This window comes from Balearica regulorum, chromosome 10, assembly GCF_011004875.1.
Source record: "Balearica regulorum gibbericeps isolate bBalReg1 chromosome 10, bBalReg1.pri, whole genome shotgun sequence".
NCBI lineage: Eukaryota > Metazoa > Chordata > Aves > Gruiformes > Gruidae > Balearica > Balearica regulorum.
In genome coordinates this window covers 13,372,513-13,391,185 of record NC_046193.1, presented here as the reverse complement: position 1 = coordinate 13,391,185, position 18,673 = coordinate 13,372,513, and the positions used below count along the sequence as shown (strand labels likewise).

The following is an 18,673-nucleotide window of genomic DNA, read 5'->3' as shown; positions in this document are numbered from 1 at the left end:
CCCAGTGGTATGATGTCCTCTGGCAAATAATTGCAGAAAGCACAGACCTGACCTTGTGGTTCGCTCAGAAAAGCCACAGTAGCAAGACAGACCATGGGGGAATGGAGGCCAGGAGAAGGACAAGAGGTGTGCCTGAAGTCCAAGACAGACCATGGGGGAATGGAGGCCAGGAGAAGGACAAGAGGTGTGCCTGAAATCACCGGGACCATGGTAGTGAACATTTTTGTGGATCTAAAAGGATGTTGTACCTAAAATTGTTAAAAGAAACCCATGACTACTGAAAATGGCAACATGCTGCTCTTATTTGGTTTTAGGTTAGAATCTTTTAATTCCCAAATTCGTGTAGCTATTCCTCCTCTGTGACAGTCCCTCTCATATAGTCCAGTCCCTTAAATCTGTTGATAGTAATAATCCTGGTACATCCTGTCTTATTTGTTAGCCCGGTGACTTGATCCATGAGTTTTACTCGTGAGCATGTTCTCACGCATTTATTCCTCATGGTCCACAAAAGAGTTTTTGCCAGGAACACACATGGAGAAACCAAATGTAAAGTGTCCAGGAACATGTATTTGCGAGGTGAACGTACAGACCCTTGAAGTTCAGAGGACTGTGGTGCTCTGTCATCTGGCCAAGACCAGCCAGTGAAGTTTTTCAAGGGAATGAAATGTAGTTCATTGTTCATTTCAGTGGAGTATGGTGACCTCTTTCTATATGAAGTTGAGAAAAGATGTTTTCTCTCCTTTTAGCTAAAAAAAAAATCTTCTAGTTAACTTGCTTGGCTTTTAGTTGCTTGTAAAAGGAAAGGGGTGAGCCATGGCAGGTTATGATTTATTGCTAGGGGTCTGATGGAGAAGATTAGACTGATTCGGAGAGAAAGGGCCAGTGCTGTCCCAGACACAGACTCACTGATTTGTTTGTAAATTTATTAAGTGACAATTCAAGTGCCTGGGCTTGTATCTACATGGGGTGGGGAAGGAAATGTGCCCCACTGTTAGGAGGGAGGGAGCTCTTCTGGAGTTGGTCATTGGGAACAGGCCAAAAGTTTCAGGTTTGAAAAACTGGAACTTCCAGTTACTACAGTTTTTAGTTTTGTTTCTTTCCTGAACTAGAAGTCTAATACTTTGGTGTGCGTTTCAGCCCAGGTAGGATGCTGGCCTACAGGCGAGATGTGTAATCAGGGAACGCCGAAGCGCCGGTGTCACGTGGAGAAGGGGTCACTGCAGCACATCCTTCTTCCCATTAATCACAGCTCTGGGAGGCATCCTGCATCCCCCACCGCTCCCCCGTAGTGCTGTCGAGTGATGACAGATGCGGATGTCTCTTTCTGAAATGGTTAAGGAGAAAAATGTACAGTGACTGTTTCATTGTGCTCTGGCGGTGGAGGGAATGGATGGGCGTCTTGGAAGTACCTCTGGCAGCGCGCTCTGTCTCGGTGCTCTGCGTGTGTGTGTGCAGCAAGGGCTCTAATTGCCTACCGGATGGGTCAATTTATCTTGCGGTGTTCATTAACTGTAATAAATTAATGTTTAAGACTGGCTGGTGGAATTTGCACTTTAAAGGAAAGAATAATCAAGGTCGACTTCTTCTGGCTCCATTATTAAACTGTTTAAATACCCTTTTCCTTAGATTTTTTTTTAAAGTCCATTTTTTTAAAAGTCCCTTTTCCATAAAAATATATCAGTAAAATAGTGTGTTGCATTTTGACTCTGTGTGTAAAAAAACAGGGCATCTGCTTAGACCAAAGATGAGGCCTGCTGCAGGCCTCAGGCTGGCATGCAGTTGTCTGGGGTTTCTAAATAAACACAACTATGTAAAATTGGAGCAGATGAAATGGAGCAAATGTGTAGCCAGTGGATAGCTGGGTAATCAACTGTGAAGTCTCTTCCACCAAGAGAATGATGGGTCTTCCTCTGGTCCCTCCTCCTCCCTGTCTGCTGCAACCAACAATCAATCAAGGAGGGGTGTAGACTCTCCAAACCTTTTGATTTTGTGCAGGGATGAGTTTGAGTTCCCAGTGAAAACTCACTTTCCCAGTAAGACATCTGGAAGCACTGGGTCTGCCGTGCCAGAAACAAGCCTTAACAGAGTGGATGAGCAGGAAGAGGGGTCCCCAGCCCCAGGCTGATCCCTGATGTGCAGGTGTGTATTTTTAAATGGAAGAAGTAGGATGGGGAGAAGGAGATGGCATCATAAAATCTTAATTTAAGATTTGAATTTAAAAGAAATAGAAAGCATCTGCGTTAGTCTCTTCTGAACCTTCCTTAACCCAAAGCAATTTCTGTTGCTATTAATATGATTTTTATATGCGGTTAGAACTTCGGTGTTTCTCTGTGCCCTGTAAGTGCGTGTGGTTGGGTGTTTTTCCTCATCATTTTCCTGTGGCTGAATGTTCATTACATTCATTCAGCTGTCTTCAGAGAGTCTCCTGAGACTTCCTAATGTGGGGTGATGTAAGATCCTCTCCATGTTCTCCCAGGCTCAGAGCATGTTCAATGCTAAATGGTCCATTTCAGGATCTTGCTGCAGTGTTCCACAGTCCTGTGACTTCTGAGGATGCTTTTGGATGTGGTTAAATAAGCAATGGTTTAAATCGCAGGAACAAATACCCGTCAAGCAGTGGACTAAATCATTGATATTCTGAATAGCCTGTGATTTTCCCTCTGTTATCCTCCCTGTCTTGTTTGCATAAAAGTGTATTCTGTAAATGTCATCCCAACCAATTTAGGTCATGTAAGGTTTGTAGTTTCACTCCCACCGAGGTTCTGGGAGGATTTGTAAGTTAGCTCTGGGGAAATATATATTAAGTTCAAGAGCAGGACAGTATGTGTTGGGTACAAGAAATGATACGCCAAGCACCTACTACATGTGAGGGTAGCTATTCCTTTGCTCAAAAGTCAGCCTGTTCCTGAGAAGAGTACATACCCTTTTCTGTAGACCGGTGGCCTATTGACTGGTATTGCCTCTTTAGTTGTGTGGATGAGAGCCAAGAGCCCATGCGGATAGATGTTTCTAGTAAGGACCATCCAGAAGCTGTTCTAGCCATGGACAGTCCTCAGCCTGTGCTGTCTTTCAGCTCAGCATTTTATACTTAAGGGAGAGCCTGAGAAAGTGTTCTGTACACTCTCTTTGCTCCTAGGATGGTAATAAGAGACCAGTATATGCGAAAAAAGCAGAACTGAGATCCCCTCCCACCCCCAGAAAGACTTTTTTTAACATCTTATGTGGCCCTCCAAAATTTACCTTCTTTTTCCAGTGGGCACAGTATGTGGGGAAAAACCTGACGTTCTCAGGTGAGGCTTGTGTGTAGTTGATACTGCAGAACATTTTTGGATAGCTGCTAATTCCGAGCACACAAACATAAAGTTAATGTCAAGAGGTACAGGAGGGTGTACAGACTGTTCATAAAAAAAAAAAAAATCAAAGCTTTACATACTGTTCCTTGAGTTTGGAAAGCCATAGTTTATGTTGATGCCTCACACTCTTTTATAACACCTATATATTTTGATGTCACAACATATCTTTTTGGCCTGCCTAATCTTGTTGGTGTGTGCAGTGTACCCTTTTCCTTCCCCATTAGAAACTCAAGCTGTTCACTTCAACTGGTTTGAATATAGTGCTACCTGAAACATGAAGTGTTGTATTTATAGGTTTTGGCCAGGAACCATAGAGTAAACATCTTTATCCTCTCCAGGCTCCTGGTGTACTGGGCTCTTGCCAACTAGCTCAATGAATGCCACAAGCAATTCTGGGTTTGAAATGCCAAAATGCCTCTTCTTTTTCCACCAGTAGCAGAGGAACAGGGCAGCTCCATCCAGTTCTCACCACAAAACCAAGCAACTTCACCTATGTAGTAGACCTGCCCTCTTATACCCCTTCTCAATGCAGCAGAAATTCTAGGAAGAATTTTATGGTGGCATAAACATAAATGATTGCTTTTAGCTTTTCTTTAAAACATCCTATTGGAGATGTCCGTTTCATGGCATCCAAAGCAATGGGCTATTCTCAAATTAGCAGCTGCTTGTTGTATTTGTGGTACAACTGGAGATGTTTTTTTCCTTTAAGATGAGATTTCTCTGCAGCAAAAGCATTAATAGCTGTGTGAAAAGATTTCTAATTACAAATTTCAGCTCAATTACTAATTAAATCTATTGTCAGACTGAACAACTTCTTAAAAACAAATTATGGACCAAAATATCTCTTTTGTAAGTAGGTTTTTCTTACTTGGTAATTTTATTGCTTTTGTATAAGTTCTCTGTGCATGAAACAGCTGAGTTCAAACAAAAATAGAGATGTTGCTGCATTTCAATCCAAACAAGGACTCTTGATGTTAAGCTGAAAGCCAGTTCTTCCTCTCCACATGGGCCACACAGAGTTAGGGTCTCCAGGTCTGCAAAATTCCCCGCTGGTGCATACAGACGTGTTCAGGCCCTTTTAATTTATACTGATTTGTTGCCTATGGAAACAAGACTTAACCTTGCTGCCTCTTCATGAACATCCTGCGAAATTTGCAACCTCTTGACCAATTTCAGACAAATCTAGTAGCAGTCTTAAACATGACTGGACCCTCCTACAAAACCACAGATGGCTTTTGTGCCTCGGACCATGCTTGTCTTGCTTGCTTTTCACCATTTGTGGGTATAATCTTGCCATTATAGATGATACCAGTTCCCAAGGGAATACAGCAGCTATGGAGAAAACTGCCTTTTGGACGTAAGCCGTAGGCTGATTGGCACAAACAGGGTTTGTGTCTCACAGCTTGACTGAAATGGGGACCTGCAATGGTGCTGCAGGTGGGATGCGAGTCCTGTGCACACTCTTGCTGCCTCCTCTGCCGCACACCCCACAACTGGGATGGTAGCATCACCCTCATCCTCTGTATCTCCAACACAAGTCAGCCTACTTTGTTTTTCATTTTAATAGCAAAGGAAGCAGAGACTGGTTTATTACAATAACTGCTTTCTAGTCCAGTACCCTATCTCCACACATGGTGGAGGACCAGTTGTTTTGGGGTAAGACATGAAGCATCCTGTCCCGGAGGGCAGGACTCCCTGTGACTGAGCTGGTGACCAGCATTGTCTCCGAAGCATCCCCTCACTGCAACCCAAATCCTAGCACAGGGCTTGCATGTGTTTTGCCAATGACAGTTCCTCTGCCCTTCCTAGAAAGGGTTAAACTGAGTTTTCAGAAAACGCTGTAGGCAGGACATAAGACTGCAGCTTCATGCTCCCTTACGCTGTGTGTGTGTTTGGGAAGCAGTGTAATGCTTTGACAGCAGCTTGACATTGCCTTGAAAGGTGCTGGAGGCTCTGCAAGCACTTGCCAAGAGGGGGTGGGGGAGAGAAAAGTGTGTCAGGCAATACTGCAGTCGCAGCCTCTTCTTGCGCTCAGCCCCGCTGCTGCAACTTGGAGGTTGCGTGAGGCTCCGCTGCCGGCCAACTTCTGCAGCTGGCTCTGAGCACGGCGTGGAGGGCAGCGCTGCCTCCGCTGCAGCACTGACTGCCGGTGTTTCCCTTTTATTTATTCCTTTTTTTTTTTCCCCCCCTCCCCCCTGCCTGAAATCCCCGTGAAAGCCACAGAAGGGTTCAGGCAGGAAAGGGCTAGCACATCTCAATGGGATGATGTCCGCTCTCGAACGGCGGGGCGCGAGGTGGAATGCTGCTGGGAATGAAGTGCATGCTCGACATTTGCTGCATCTGCTGGAGAGTCAGGGTTCAGTGGCTGCCTCCCCTTCAACCAGCTGTTCTGTTTAATCACCGCGCTTCTAACTTTTGCTTTGCAATGCTGGATGGCCGGTCGAGCCAAGAGAACTAGCTCGGGATTTTTAGGACCGGCTAAAACCCCTTCATTTTCCTATTTCTACACGGGACTGGCGAGTCACACTTTAAATGGTCATGTGAAGACATTTCTTTCTAAAGGATTGCCACATTTTTTGAGTCCTTGCAAACTGGAGTGTCCGGGACGATTTCTTTTTTATTTTCCTGCCGTGAAGTGAGGAGCAGCGTGTGTTGCAGCCGTGTTCGGCTGTGGGAGGCAGCCTGAAAGTGAGCCTGAGCGGCTGGAAAGTGATTCCAGTGCAGGCAGGGAGAGAGAAAGGAGCAGCTGTTGCAATTAGTTGAATGATTTGATAGATAACAGCAGACATGCTTTGTGGACTGAAAAAGGATTTGCAGTCAGACTTTGGTGAGTGAGCCTGTCTGTATTTTTTTTTTTTTCCTCCTCCAGTAGTTTACTTTTGTTTACTCTGATTTCCTTTAACCATCTTAAATGTCATTAACAATTTCACATGCTACTTTGAAGGGGGTTTTACAAATCCGAACCGTTGCGTACAAACTGTGACTTAATTGCTTTGATTTGCAAAATGTATCTCTGCTTCTCTGGAAGGAATTTCTCCCTGTGACCACTGGAGAGTACCCTTCAGGCTGCCTCCCTCCTTCCCCTTCTCCAGCTGAGACTGGCAGACACAGGGGCTCTTCTTAAGGCACCCCAGATATTGCGGAGCCTTTACAGCTGTTTTGCTTTTTTAAAAAAAAAAATTTAAATGTAGCTCTCTTATTTTTCCAGATCAGTGTGTGAATGGGCTGGGCATTCAGCAATGGTGAATAGAGGGCCAGGGGGAGGAAGACGGTGGTAAGGAACTCCAAACATGGTGGGATCACTGCCATCTCCCCCACCTCCAGTTTGATCTACTGCCACCTTGTCTAATAAATATTTCAGCTCCTTCTAGAAATCTGCCATTTGAATGAGATGCTAACCCCTGTTTTAGAAACCTGGGGTGAGCAATTCACTGTTACCCCGGAGTATAAAAGATCTATTTAATTTCTGCAAAAGAGTGGGTGGATGAGTGTAGAAGGGCACCTTTACAAAGGGTATAGTGACCAAATCCTGGTCCTGGTCTTACCAGGATGGACAGGGTCTGATATTTCTAACTGCCCGCAATATTCAGGTACTTTGTTGCATGCTGTAGCTCTGCTTCTTGCAGCTAAATATGCTGCATGGAGCTTGCTCTGCTGCTCTGCTGCGTTTCCTCTCTGAAAGCAAAGGCATTGGAGTTAGAAGTATAGAGGTAATTTATGGTTTCTGAATCATTTTACGTTGCCTGAAGTGATGTAGTGGGACTAACTTTGTCCTCGTTTTGGCCCCAATATGCCCTAAAGTGTAAACCTAACTTTAAAAAATTATTTTCCTCCCTAAATGTGAGAGGTAAAATAAACCAGGTGTAAAGCAGCTTAGCCTGGCTCTGTTGCCTAATCCCATGGATGGTGAGTAGATACAATGTTCACTTGCTGTAGCAGCACAGCAAGGAGCAGTTTGGGGGCTGGGGCTTATTTTGAAGCTGTCTGAGACATGGCGATGAGTCCTGGTAGGCAGAGGGAGCATGGGTGCATGATTTAACAGGGCAGGAATGCAGCTGTTCCATGAAAAGATCAAAAGACAACTTGGCAGGAGCTCCCATCGCTCTTGGGGCTGAGCCATAAGCTGGGCCCCTAACTCAGAGGTGGCTGACACTGAAGTCGCTGTGCTGGAGGAGTCTCCTGGATGCCATCAGCCACGGAGGGGATCATTCATTTAGCTCCTCACACAGTCACCAGACACATCTGGTGCTTCGTTGATGCAAGTTCCGATGATCGCTGTGTTGCTTCAAATGGTGATGTTGTCTGGGTGTTGGGTGACGAAATGAGAAATACTCCTGATATCAGCCCCAAGCCTTTCTTGGTGAACCTTGGGTCAATGTGGTGTGTAGCTCTGTCATGTACAAGGGAATGGTGCAGTCATTGTGCTGGTAAGGAAGCCTTCTCTGCTTTGGTATCAGACCCTTACAGCTTGTGCTGGTGGTGCTCCTGAGGCCCAAGCCCATGCTTTCATCACCCAGTAGGTACTGGTTTCCTCAGCATCCCACAGATGAAGCCATCCTTTGCACCAGCTACAGAGCAAAGACAGAGAGAGGGGTGGGCGACCATCTCATTTCATGTCTGCCATCCCTTTTGTTCTTAGTTATTTTAGTGCATTGAGAAAAGCTTTGAGAGGGACTGATTACAGTGTATAGGGTTTGCTTTTGCTGAGGCTGAGTGAAGCTCTCTTTTGGTTACTCAGCTGGGTTCTTTATGTGTTTTTTTCTCCTGTCAACCTGACTTTTTCATGAGACTCGTCTTCTCATCTGGAAGTCATCTGAGTTGGAACCAATAAAGTAAATTGCTATCATATCACTTGTTTTAGCATTTTAAGTGTGATGGACAAAACCAAAAACCAGATGGGTTGTTTCAGAAGTGCTTCCATGGCCCACAGCCATTAGGGTCTTGGTGATGTCTTTCCTTCCCACCAGCCACTCTCCAAAATTTTCTGATGGGACAATTTAATAATACAGAACTTTTGTCTGACCTTCAGAACGGAAGGGTCAGAAAATGCAAACTAACAGTGATGTTTTGTGGAAGGTAGGGGGAGTATTTATCTTGTGATTAGAGCAAACTTGTGTGTGGCTCTGCAGATACCAGTGTGATAGTGTGTTTCCACAAGAGACTTTGCAATTGGAGGACTTCCCTGAAATGTTTTATGGCCTTTCTGAAGTCCAGGAAGACCCTATATGTTTTGCTCTAGCAAACTTCATGTTCAGTTAGTCCTTGCTGCAGGATCACTGCAGAAGTGGGCAGAACAACAGAGCTCAAGGAATCTCCTTCATGCTGCTCCCAGTGACTAGCTGAGGATCCCATTGCAAACCAGGCCAAGTTAAATGGCTAATTGACTACAATGCAGGCAATGTCAGAAGACCCTTTGTATTTCAGATGTATGCATCTGGGTGATTTCATTAATTTTTTATTTTAAAAAATACAGTTTGTATAGAAGGCAAAGAAAAAATAAAGGTAGTAAGTGAGGATATTCAGTGCTTTTCTGTTTGGGTTTGTTGTTTGGGTTTAGGGTGGTTTTGTTGTTGTTGTTGCCATTAGAAGCCATGCTTCTAGTGTGAGATGGAGTCTCTGCAGCCCAAGGAGAGCAGTGTGAATTTCCTGTGCCTTCTTCCTGACCAGCAAGACGCACCCTTTATTTGTAGGGTGGGAATGGCCAGGAAAAGAGACTTGTTAATAGATCTTTGGCCCTTCCTGCTTGCTGGTTTTCAGGGATCAGCTCCCCTGTTCTGTGCTGTGCTGTCGCTGCAATAGCCCCAGATCTTCCCTGCTTGCCAAATAGGCAGGGCGAGAAATAGAGAAAAAAATGTCTGAAAGGGATAGAAAACTAATGTGAGGAGCTAGAAGAAGACAGGAGGAAATCTTCATAGATAAATCTCCTAAGAAGAAAGATTTTATCTTTCTTATTGAAGAATTTATCACAATAGTGCTATTTAATATAACTCCTGCTCATCAAGCTGCTTATGTCACTTGTCAGCTTTGCCTCAGTGGCAGCAAAATGAAAGATTAAGAGAAAAAAAAGTAACTGAGTTGTGCATACCAAAACACACATCTCTGGGTCTGGTGCTGGATCACACTGATCTTAATTTCCTTGAGCCAAAACTGGGCAAAGAGAGTTTGTCTGGGCCATTGCTCAGCCCTGAGCTAGTATTGGCCATACCTATGTTACTGTCCATCCACCTTGCAGTTGAATACATCCATGCTGGTAACACCACATCAGCTCAAATTCATTCACTAGTCTCAAATATTAAGGAAAAGCTTTCTGCATCTGCAATTCTGGTGCCATTGCTTTCTGTACTAACACAGATGACAGGCTACTCCTTCCCTTGGTGCATCACTCTTCCAGATGTCGGAAGACAGTAGTAACCCTTTCTCTTTCCTCCCTATCTTCTTTTTAACATAGACAACTCATTCCTCCCCCCAGTCTCAGAAGTTGTGTCTTCTAGATGTCTGACCAGACTTCACTGATTCAATCTGAATTAACTTCAGCTGGACCACATCTTTCTTGAACTGAGGTACCCAAAGTGGGCACTGCATTCAAGCAGAGGCTTTTATTGGTGCTGAGTAAAATCAAAGGATGATTTCACAGTTCTTGCAGACTATACCCACCTTTATATGTACCAGGGTGTTAGCTTTTATTGCATATGACATGGCACTGTGGAATTACATTTGGTTTGCCACCCACAGTATCTGAAGAGTCCTTCCACAGCTGTCACAGAGATATTTTTTTTCCGTCCTTTCTTCATTTGGTTATTCCTGCCCAGGTCCGATAGCTTGCATGCACCTTTATTGAATTGTATATTTGTTTTTTCAAACGTGTATGAATCATTCTGGGTTCAAAATTTACTTCCCAGCCTACTTCCAGTCCTTCATAGCTGGTGGCTGTGAGTAAACTGAATAAGAGCAACCTCTCCACAATCATCCAGGTCATTTAATGAAATCCTGGAGTCTTACCACACTGGGGACAGGCCCCTACAGATCTTCGTTTAATACATCCGTCCCTTCTGATTGTGAACAACTGATGAATTTTCTCAGTGTGTGGTTTTCCAATCAGTTTTGCATACACTTCATAATCATCTGTATCCTGCTTCCTAAACATACTTATAAAAATAGCATGTGAAACAGTGTCAGAAGCATTTCTAAAATTGAGATATAACAACTTGCATTTTCCGTCTACCCAGAAATGTTGCTCTGTCATAGGAAGAAATTGAGTGTGCGTGACTTACTTGTGGTAGATCCAAGTTTACGGTTAGTCCTCCTCATCTTCTTTTAGCAGCTTGCACACAGATGGTCAGTTCCAGGAACTGAAAGAGAAGGTGATGGATTTGTCATTTTCTCGCCCCTGCTCTGATATCACTTCGTTTTGTTTTGTTTTTTTCAAGTTGAACATTGCATTTTGCTCTTCTGCAGTCTTATGTCGTCTTACCCGTACTCCATAAGGTTTTAAGGATACCTGCTGATGGCTTTAGGACTTTGGCAGCCAGGTCTCTCAAGTTTTGTTGACTATGTTAAATGAGCTGAAATATGCGGTGGAAATGTTCTTGCTCTTTCCTAGAGATGACCCATTCCACCAAAATTGTTTTTTATTGGAGTAAAAAGGTTAAAGTAATTTCGTACAACTTTTCATGATCTATAGAAAAAAAATGCCTTTTTATTCAGTTTTTCCCCTTCAGTATGGAGGTTACAGAGGTTTTCCTCTTAAAAGGTTGTGCTCATGTACATCTCGTTAGTACACATTTGTTAGTAGAAGAATGTTTTGCAATGTAAAGGCCAGGCAGATTTAATAAAAAATGTCAGTCCATAGTGTCGGTTGAACAACTGCCATTGAGGTTTCCTCTCCAACACTAACTGTTGGAGTCCAGTTTCCAGCCCAGACATTTACCTCCCTGCCAACCTGCTTAAGAAAATCTCATTTCTGCTGGAAGAGGTGCACTCTGGCTTTGAGTGACCCATAGTAGGGGACTGAGTTTCATGTGGTGTGTTAAGTTGTGCTTTTGGCTTTATGTCCAGGTTCAGTATTCTTTATAATGGTTGTTCTGGTTTGCTAATCCATATAAGCCAGGGACAACTGTGCTGCCAAAGTATTTGTATATGTTAGGGCATGTAGACTTTGATTTATTTTCAAAATGAACTGTTAAAAGTGGTACTTGTATGTGGGTGCTAGTGTTTATTGCTTATCTACTTAAGGATGGAAATCATATGCAATTTTACTCAGGTCAGAAAAAGGTGTTGGGCAACGTGGAGGGAAGGGTGCCGTGCTTTTGTGTTTAGGCGTGTTGTAGGTGTGGCAAACATAAGAAACAATTAAGGCTAGCAAGTAATAATAATCAGAAAGAAGTGTTGGCACAGAACTTAAGGAGAGAAAGTAGAGCAATAATAAATATTTAGCAATGTTCATCAATTGACAATTGAATGCTACCAGGCATAAGAACATTTAAGGCTCTTTTCAGCTGTCAGTTCAACTACTGCATAATTTTTAGCATGTGAGTAATCCCATCAGGGTATGCATGGTCTTAAGCCTTGATAGGATAGGACCCGCAGGTCATTGTACGGCTGTCTATTCAAGGTGGCAGAATACTGTTTCAAGACAAGCGTGCTTAAGTGGGAGTTAGGAAATTCTGGTTCTGTGACAGTCTGCTAGCCTGCTTCTGATTTTTTTTTTATATTATTATTATTACGTTCATAACAAAAAAAAAAATTGCTAACCAAGCTTGATGTTCTCAGCTGCCAAATTTATTAATCTGTGGATTTACAAATCAGTCTGGTAACTCAAGAGACTTGCAAAATCACACAGGATGAAGAATTTCTCTCCTTCCATTCCCAACAATTGCCATCCCCAATTTTTTTATTTCAATGAAAGAGGGTTTTTTTTTTTTTTTTCTTTTGACTGTGTGTTTTTGTTCAAGGATCTGATAATTACATGCTTGGAGATGATGGCTTTTCAAAAGCATCTTTCCCAGCAATTTTCAACTGGAGATGTGGATAAAAATATCTCCCCAGTTTTTTATCAGAGATGTTTTCAGTAATGTGCAATTATGAGCTCTGCCTTCATTCAATTCATCCTGGAAGAATTTGCTTCACAGGGAAATTCATTTCCTAGCTGTTGTAGATGCCAGCATAGTTGGCAGCTGCAGGTTTTTGTGGGGAGGAGGGAAAAAAAAGCCCAGAAATGAAAATTGCTGTGAAGTAAATTGGTCCCAACACCTGGAAACCATGAAAGGATGGAATATCATACTTTTTTGTTAAATCATTGTTAAACTGCTTTGCATGTCAGTCCCAAAATGGCCTTGTAAATTATTTAGTATAGCTGGGAGATGAAGAGATGATCCCACTTAATCATGCCTCATAATTGATCTGTTTCTTATTGTGCAGGTTCATGAAATCATGTTAGAAAGGTGGAAGGAGTTGTGGTTTTCTTTCCAGCAGTACTCTAGCTTCCAATCTCAATGTATAATTAACGCTTGTGTGGTATATCCTAACAAGGCTGTAAGTTAGGACCTGGCTCAGGTTTGGGGAGAACAATGTTGGTGTTAAGGCGATAAGGGCTGTGGAACAGTTAGAAATAGAATAAATATGCTTTTGTCTTGGGAGGCAGGAACTTGTGCTGGTAAGAGTAAGATCTGGCTCCCTGCTGCCCAGGCGTATGGATGAAAATGGGATTTGCTGCATCCTTCTGCTTCATTGCATCCTCCTCTTTCCCAAAGGAGGCAGGTGGGTCCCTGATCTGGGGTCTGCTGCTGTTTTGGAGGTTGTAGACTAAGTTGTTTGTAGCTATTGAGTGACCCTACTTGCTTGATTTCCCAAGTCACTCTTCCCTCCCGGCTTCTGCTCCCTCCTTCGAGCCCTCTCAGTGCTCCCGGAGCCTGCAGGTCCATCGCAGCCATCCCCTGCCCTGTGGGAGCTCTCGCCATAGCACGGGTGGTATGGCACAGCTCCAGCCAGCTGCTTTTCCCAGCCAAATAGCTGAGCTAAGTCATGGATCCGTTCCTCTGTCTTTGAGCAACTGTGTGCACGACCGTACAAATGATGGTCTGAGTCAAACCTCTAACAGGTCCCCACTGTTGCGCCGCCAGCCTCGGTGGAGTTATCCCAGCAGTAAATCTGCTGCTCCATGAGGTCTCAGTGGAAATCCCCTCCTTTCCTGCTGTCGGCATGACGGCTGATCTGTATGGGGTCGTTACTGCAGTGGATGGTTCAGCCTGAAATGTGAGGGACGTGGTCTGCCCCTGCCCTGGTGATTTATAGAGGATAATTTCTTTGTGGAATGCAGTGCTGTTTGGGTAGGATTAAACTCTTGGCATAAGATGAATGTACGTGTTTTGCTAAAGGTTTTTTTTTTTTTAATAATGTAATGCATTTCCTATATAACCTGCTGTGTAAACAAATCGTGTTCCTTCCTGCCAAGAAACGCTGCGCTCTGTTGCTCATGCTGCAAGAGTACCTTGAACCTACAGCCTGGCAGCCCCCTGGGTACGGGGCGGGGGGGAATCTCTGGGCACATTCTCTGCAGGTTCGTCCTCAGGTTCGTCCTCAGCTGCCTCCTCTGCAGCATTGTTGTGGTTTAACGCCGGCCGGCAGCTGAGCCCCACGCAGCCGCATGCTCGCTCTTCCCTGGTGGGATGGGGGAGAGAACTGGAAGGGTAAAAGTGAGGAAACTCCTGGGTTTATATAAAGACACTTTAATACATAAAACAAAAGCTGTGCACGTAAGCAAAGCAAACCAAGCCAAGGAATTCATTCCCCACTTCCCATGGGCAGGCAGGTGTTCAGCCATCTCCAGGAAAGCAGGGCTCCGTCATACATAACGGTTACTGGGAAAACAAATGCCATCACTCTGAACGTCTTCCCCTTCTTCCACCAGCTTTATATGCTGAGTATGACATCATATGGTATGGAACATCCCTTGGGTCAGTTGGGGTCAGCTGTCCCAGCTGTTTCCCCTCCCAACTCCTTGTGCACCTGCAGCCGTCCCACTGGTGGGGTGGTGTGAGAAGCAGAAAAGGCCTTGGCTCTGTGTAAGCACTGCTCTGCATTAACAAAAGCATCCCTGTGTTATCAACACCGTTTTCCGCACAAATCCAGACCACAGCCCCATACCAGCTACTATGAAGGACATTAACTCTATCCCAGCCCAACCCAGTACAAGCATGCAGTGAAGCCACGTGTGGGGACCAAGTGTTTGTGTGCGAGGCAGGAATGGACTAGAAGGGGTCCTGGGATAGAGCCACACAGATATGCCTGAAACCCAGGGAAATCAGTGGGAAGATGCTCAGGTACATACAGATCTGTATCAAACAGCCTAGGTGACTTGTAAACCCTTGTACCCGTGGTGTTAAAATTGGGGTGAAGTTAGAAGACCTCTGAGACAGAGGGCACATTGCTCATTGCTTCCTATTTTGCTCCAAAACCAGGTTTCACCCTGCAGTCCATTGCTCCCTTGCATGCCCTTGCTGAGTAGCACGTGGATCTTTCCCCTGCCGTTCGCCCTCCTTGCTGCTGTAGCCGGGCTGTGCAAGGCGACCGCTGCCTTTGGGTGGTGGCCAATGTCACCCAGCTCCAGGCTAGTTCCAGGGACAGTCTGGATAGCTGCTGTGATTTGTGAGGCTGGGCAAGAGGCACAAGACCACAGACAGAAGTTTGTTGTTAATAATTAAAAAAAAGAATCAAAGCAATTCCTCTTCCCCCTTGTGTTGCAATTTCCCCCCTATCTTCCCCCTCAAGCGAGCTTGGCAAAGGGACCCCATCACTTAGAGGGGGGATAAGCGTTCGCTTTGCAGGAAGTGGAAATCAAAACGTTTTGGAGGCTGTGGCAGAGGCGAGCAAGCGGAGCTCCACTGGCTTTCTCTCCTTTCAAAGTCCCTTTATCATTCAGCAGCGGACTCAAGCAGTACCATGAGCTATAATAGGCAATTAGCTCCTAGCAGATTTATGTGACACTGCGTTTTATAAGCAAACAATCATGTGTGTTTAATCATTAAATGGATCTGCTGTATCTAATGTTCACGGAGCTGATCTCTTCTCTCTTGTCTCCCTGTGCACGCACTCAGCTCTCTTGCACCAGTATAGACCTGTAGACATTCATGCTTGTGCAAAACTGGTGGAAATGTATTACTTGGCAGCTGCCTTTGGTTCTGGCAGGCAGTGACAAGAGGTAAGTACTTGGCAATGTCTGTTCTCGGAGACATCCACCCTCCATCGAGGTTAGCGTGGTAGGAACGGGAGATGCCTGGTGTGGGGGTGCTTTCCCCCTGCAACCCCACAGGCCCTCAGAGTGGTGAGGGGCTGGACAGGGTGCATGCACCCAGCGGCTGCAGCAGAAGTCCCTAGACTTCTCGAGGTTTGGAAAGTAGTCAGTTTTAGTATTTGTAGTTAATTTTAGAAATACCTGCACATGCTGCTCTTCCACACATCTATTACACACTCGACAGAACCTGCTGGTTTTAATTTTTATTAGCACAAGTGCCTTGTTGAATCAAAATTAAGTGGGTATTTGGGAAGCATAATGTGAAGCATTACACTTAATGGTCTGTGTTCCTGAGTGGAAAAAGGCTGTCACGAGTCTCCTCTCTCCCTGAGACTCTCTGGTCTTTAGCTACACCTGATGTTTCCCTGAGTTCATTGTCACTTCCTATCCTCCATAAGCTGTAAAACTCCCAGCTGCATCTTTTCAGGTGCGTGTTGCATCTTTTCAGACATGTGACCTTATTCAGATATAAACATGCCAGGCCTTGGGTTGCACTGCGTGGGGAAAAGGCAGGTCTGTGGGGTGGAGCTGTGCTGCTGGGGGGCTGCTCAGCCCAGCCCCAGGAGGTCTTCCTGTGCTCCGGCCCTGTTCTCATCCAGATTTTACTTGAGACCCTCCCTTGTTCAAAGAGGGAGCAAATATTGCCTAGGGCACTGCAAAAATGACTTTTTCCCAGTCCTGGGCAGAGTCTACAATGAGCCAGTCCCTCTAGCTTCTTGTGATGCTCAGGAGAGCTCAGGTTCTAACCAGTGTCCCTGTTCCTCAGCCTGTGTCTCCTGTGGCTGGCACCCTGCTCCTGGCAAATCCTTTGGCTGGGATGATTTTGGATTTTAAACATACTAAAAAAAAAAAAACAAACCCCAAACCCACCAAAGGGAAAATTAAGCCCCGGAACTGTGAGGCCTGGATTCTGCACAGAGCAGGATTTCTGTGTGAAAATCTCGAGGCTGTCCTTGTTTGCTCACAGGTGCTCACAAGAGCCTTTCAGAGGGTGGCAGAGCCCAGCTTGCAGCAATTTGTTCTCATTTTCACCATGAGATTCCATGTCTTTTGGGAATTCTTGTGCTGGCTGTAGTTGAGATTGGGTTGTCCACCTGCTTTACATCACCTGTGCAATGTGAAGCAACTGGAAATCAGCACAACCATTTGCATGAAGGCAGTGACATGAAACAGCTGGAGTGCATTAATAACTCTGCTGGAGCAAGGTCTTATCCATCTTTCATACTAAACAGATGTTTGTTTTCATCGCAGTGGTGCTGTGCCAATCTTTGGACACCAGCCTGTTTGGAGGATGGGATGTCAGTGGAGACTGCAGCCAAGGCAAGGCTTGATGGGAAGCAAGAAGTAGGGCAAAACCAGGAGCAGAACTTGTTGGAAGCAAGATTTAATGGACAATTCAGGCAAATATTTAACAACTGGTTTGATGGGGTCAGACCAGACCAGTTCTAACATCAAATAATTTTGAGCTTTGAAACGTTCTTATTTCATCTTGTTGTCCTGCTAAATCTGATATTCCCTGGCTCTTTGATTTCTCGCCTTCTCCCTCCCTCCTTTCATTTTAAGCAAGGCTCTAGCTTAGACTTTCTTTAGTCTTTTAACTATAAGCTTATTCCATCTCTCACACAGCTCCTGTGAATCCTCCTGACACAGTCGAGGATAAAAGCAGCCCAGCCACGTACACGGGCCATTGCATAATGGATGGTTTGTGTGTCAGAGTCTAAAATCTACATATGTTTAGATCAGTCATGAAGTGGGAACATCTGTATATATTCATATATAATGGCTTTTACCACATGAATGAATAATCCAACTCCCACGATTTGGTATTTACTTTTTTTGAAACATTGCTACTTAGCTAAACACTGAGAGGAGAATCACATTTATGGGAATTAAGTCTTAGTAAGGTTTAGCGGAGCTTCGTGGATAAGCTGGAAACAAGTCTAAATGGGGTGCCGGAAATCTTTCTTTTAAAACAGTTAATGCTGTCTGGAACATCTTCCTTATTTCTTGACTCCCACTGGTTTTTAAGCACTTTGCATCAGAATGCAGTGCAAATCCAGGATAAAACACCTGATTTGCAACCTACTGCATTGAATGTCTTCTCATATGATGGCATCTTCCAGCAGTACTAGCTGTCTTTGCAGTCCTCCTAAAAGAGGTTCCCAAACCCTGGGGGCTGCATTGCAAGTTGGGGGCTCCAGCTGGGAGCTGCAATGGGAACTGCCCCATTGCAATGTCGCTGGCAAACCTAGCTGTGAGATACTTTGGTGCACTGGCCCGTGGGATGATAGAAAAAGCTGGTGGAGATATAGCCCCTCTGCTTAAAAGAAGGCTGAGAATTTGCTACATCTGCTCTCTGCTGGGTCAGGCTGGTTTATTCTCTCCCCACACTCAGCAGAGCCTCTGAGCCGTGTGCCAGCCCTGCCCTGCCCTCACTGGGGCTGAGCACCATCCGGCTGTAGGCTACAGTTAGCCAGGGTTGTCCTGGTTCACCAGACTCTGATTGCTCTGATATTTCATTGCTCCTTTTGAAGCTGTAGCCTAGTTGAGATGATAAGATCAGTGCAGTAGCAAATGAGGTCATGGACAGCTTTGATATCTCCTCCTCATCATTTATTTGACTTTTTTATGCTAGTGCTGATGGCATCCTTTAGGTTTTATATAAATGTATTTTCTTGCTTCACCCCTTGATCCCTGGGTCATGCTTTTATTAAATGTTACTGTATTGAAGTGCATCTCTTCTGTTGCCTGTTTTGCCTGGGTTTTTTTTGGTTTTGTTGGTTTTGTTTTCTTGTGGTTTGCATGGATTTTCTTATTGCTGTCGGCACTGAGATTGATACAAGTCTATGCGTGGTGTGAATCACCTCTTGAACTGGCACAGCAAATCTCCCAGATTTGATTCCTCATTTCATTTTCCAGGCCTTTTCCCTAAGCAAGAGCAGGCTTGTAAATGGGGGCAGAGAGAGGGTGCTAACCTGGCCAAGTGGCGGGGTGACCTTCCTTGCAGCAGCCCTGCTGGGCTCCCCTTGCC

At 44.8% G+C, this 18,673-nt stretch overlaps 1 protein-coding gene across 4 annotated transcripts in view; it reads left to right on the top strand.

Annotated features, from left to right (window-relative positions):
• The window catches only part of GRIP2 (glutamate receptor interacting protein 2), a 294,138-nt gene that overhangs the window by 201,554 nt on the left and 73,911 nt on the right, over positions 1-18,673 (top strand). The window contains exon 1 of one of the 4 annotated variants that reach the window (XM_075762148.1): positions 5,395-6,180. The exons of the other annotated variants lie outside the window; for them this stretch is intronic. Within the exon in view, the coding sequence (XP_075618263.1) occupies positions 6,141-6,180 (40 nt within the window). The 5' untranslated portion in view covers positions 5,395-6,140. Of the gene's footprint in view, positions 1-5,394; positions 6,181-18,673 lie in introns of those variants that run through there. 4 annotated transcript variants of the gene reach the window in all.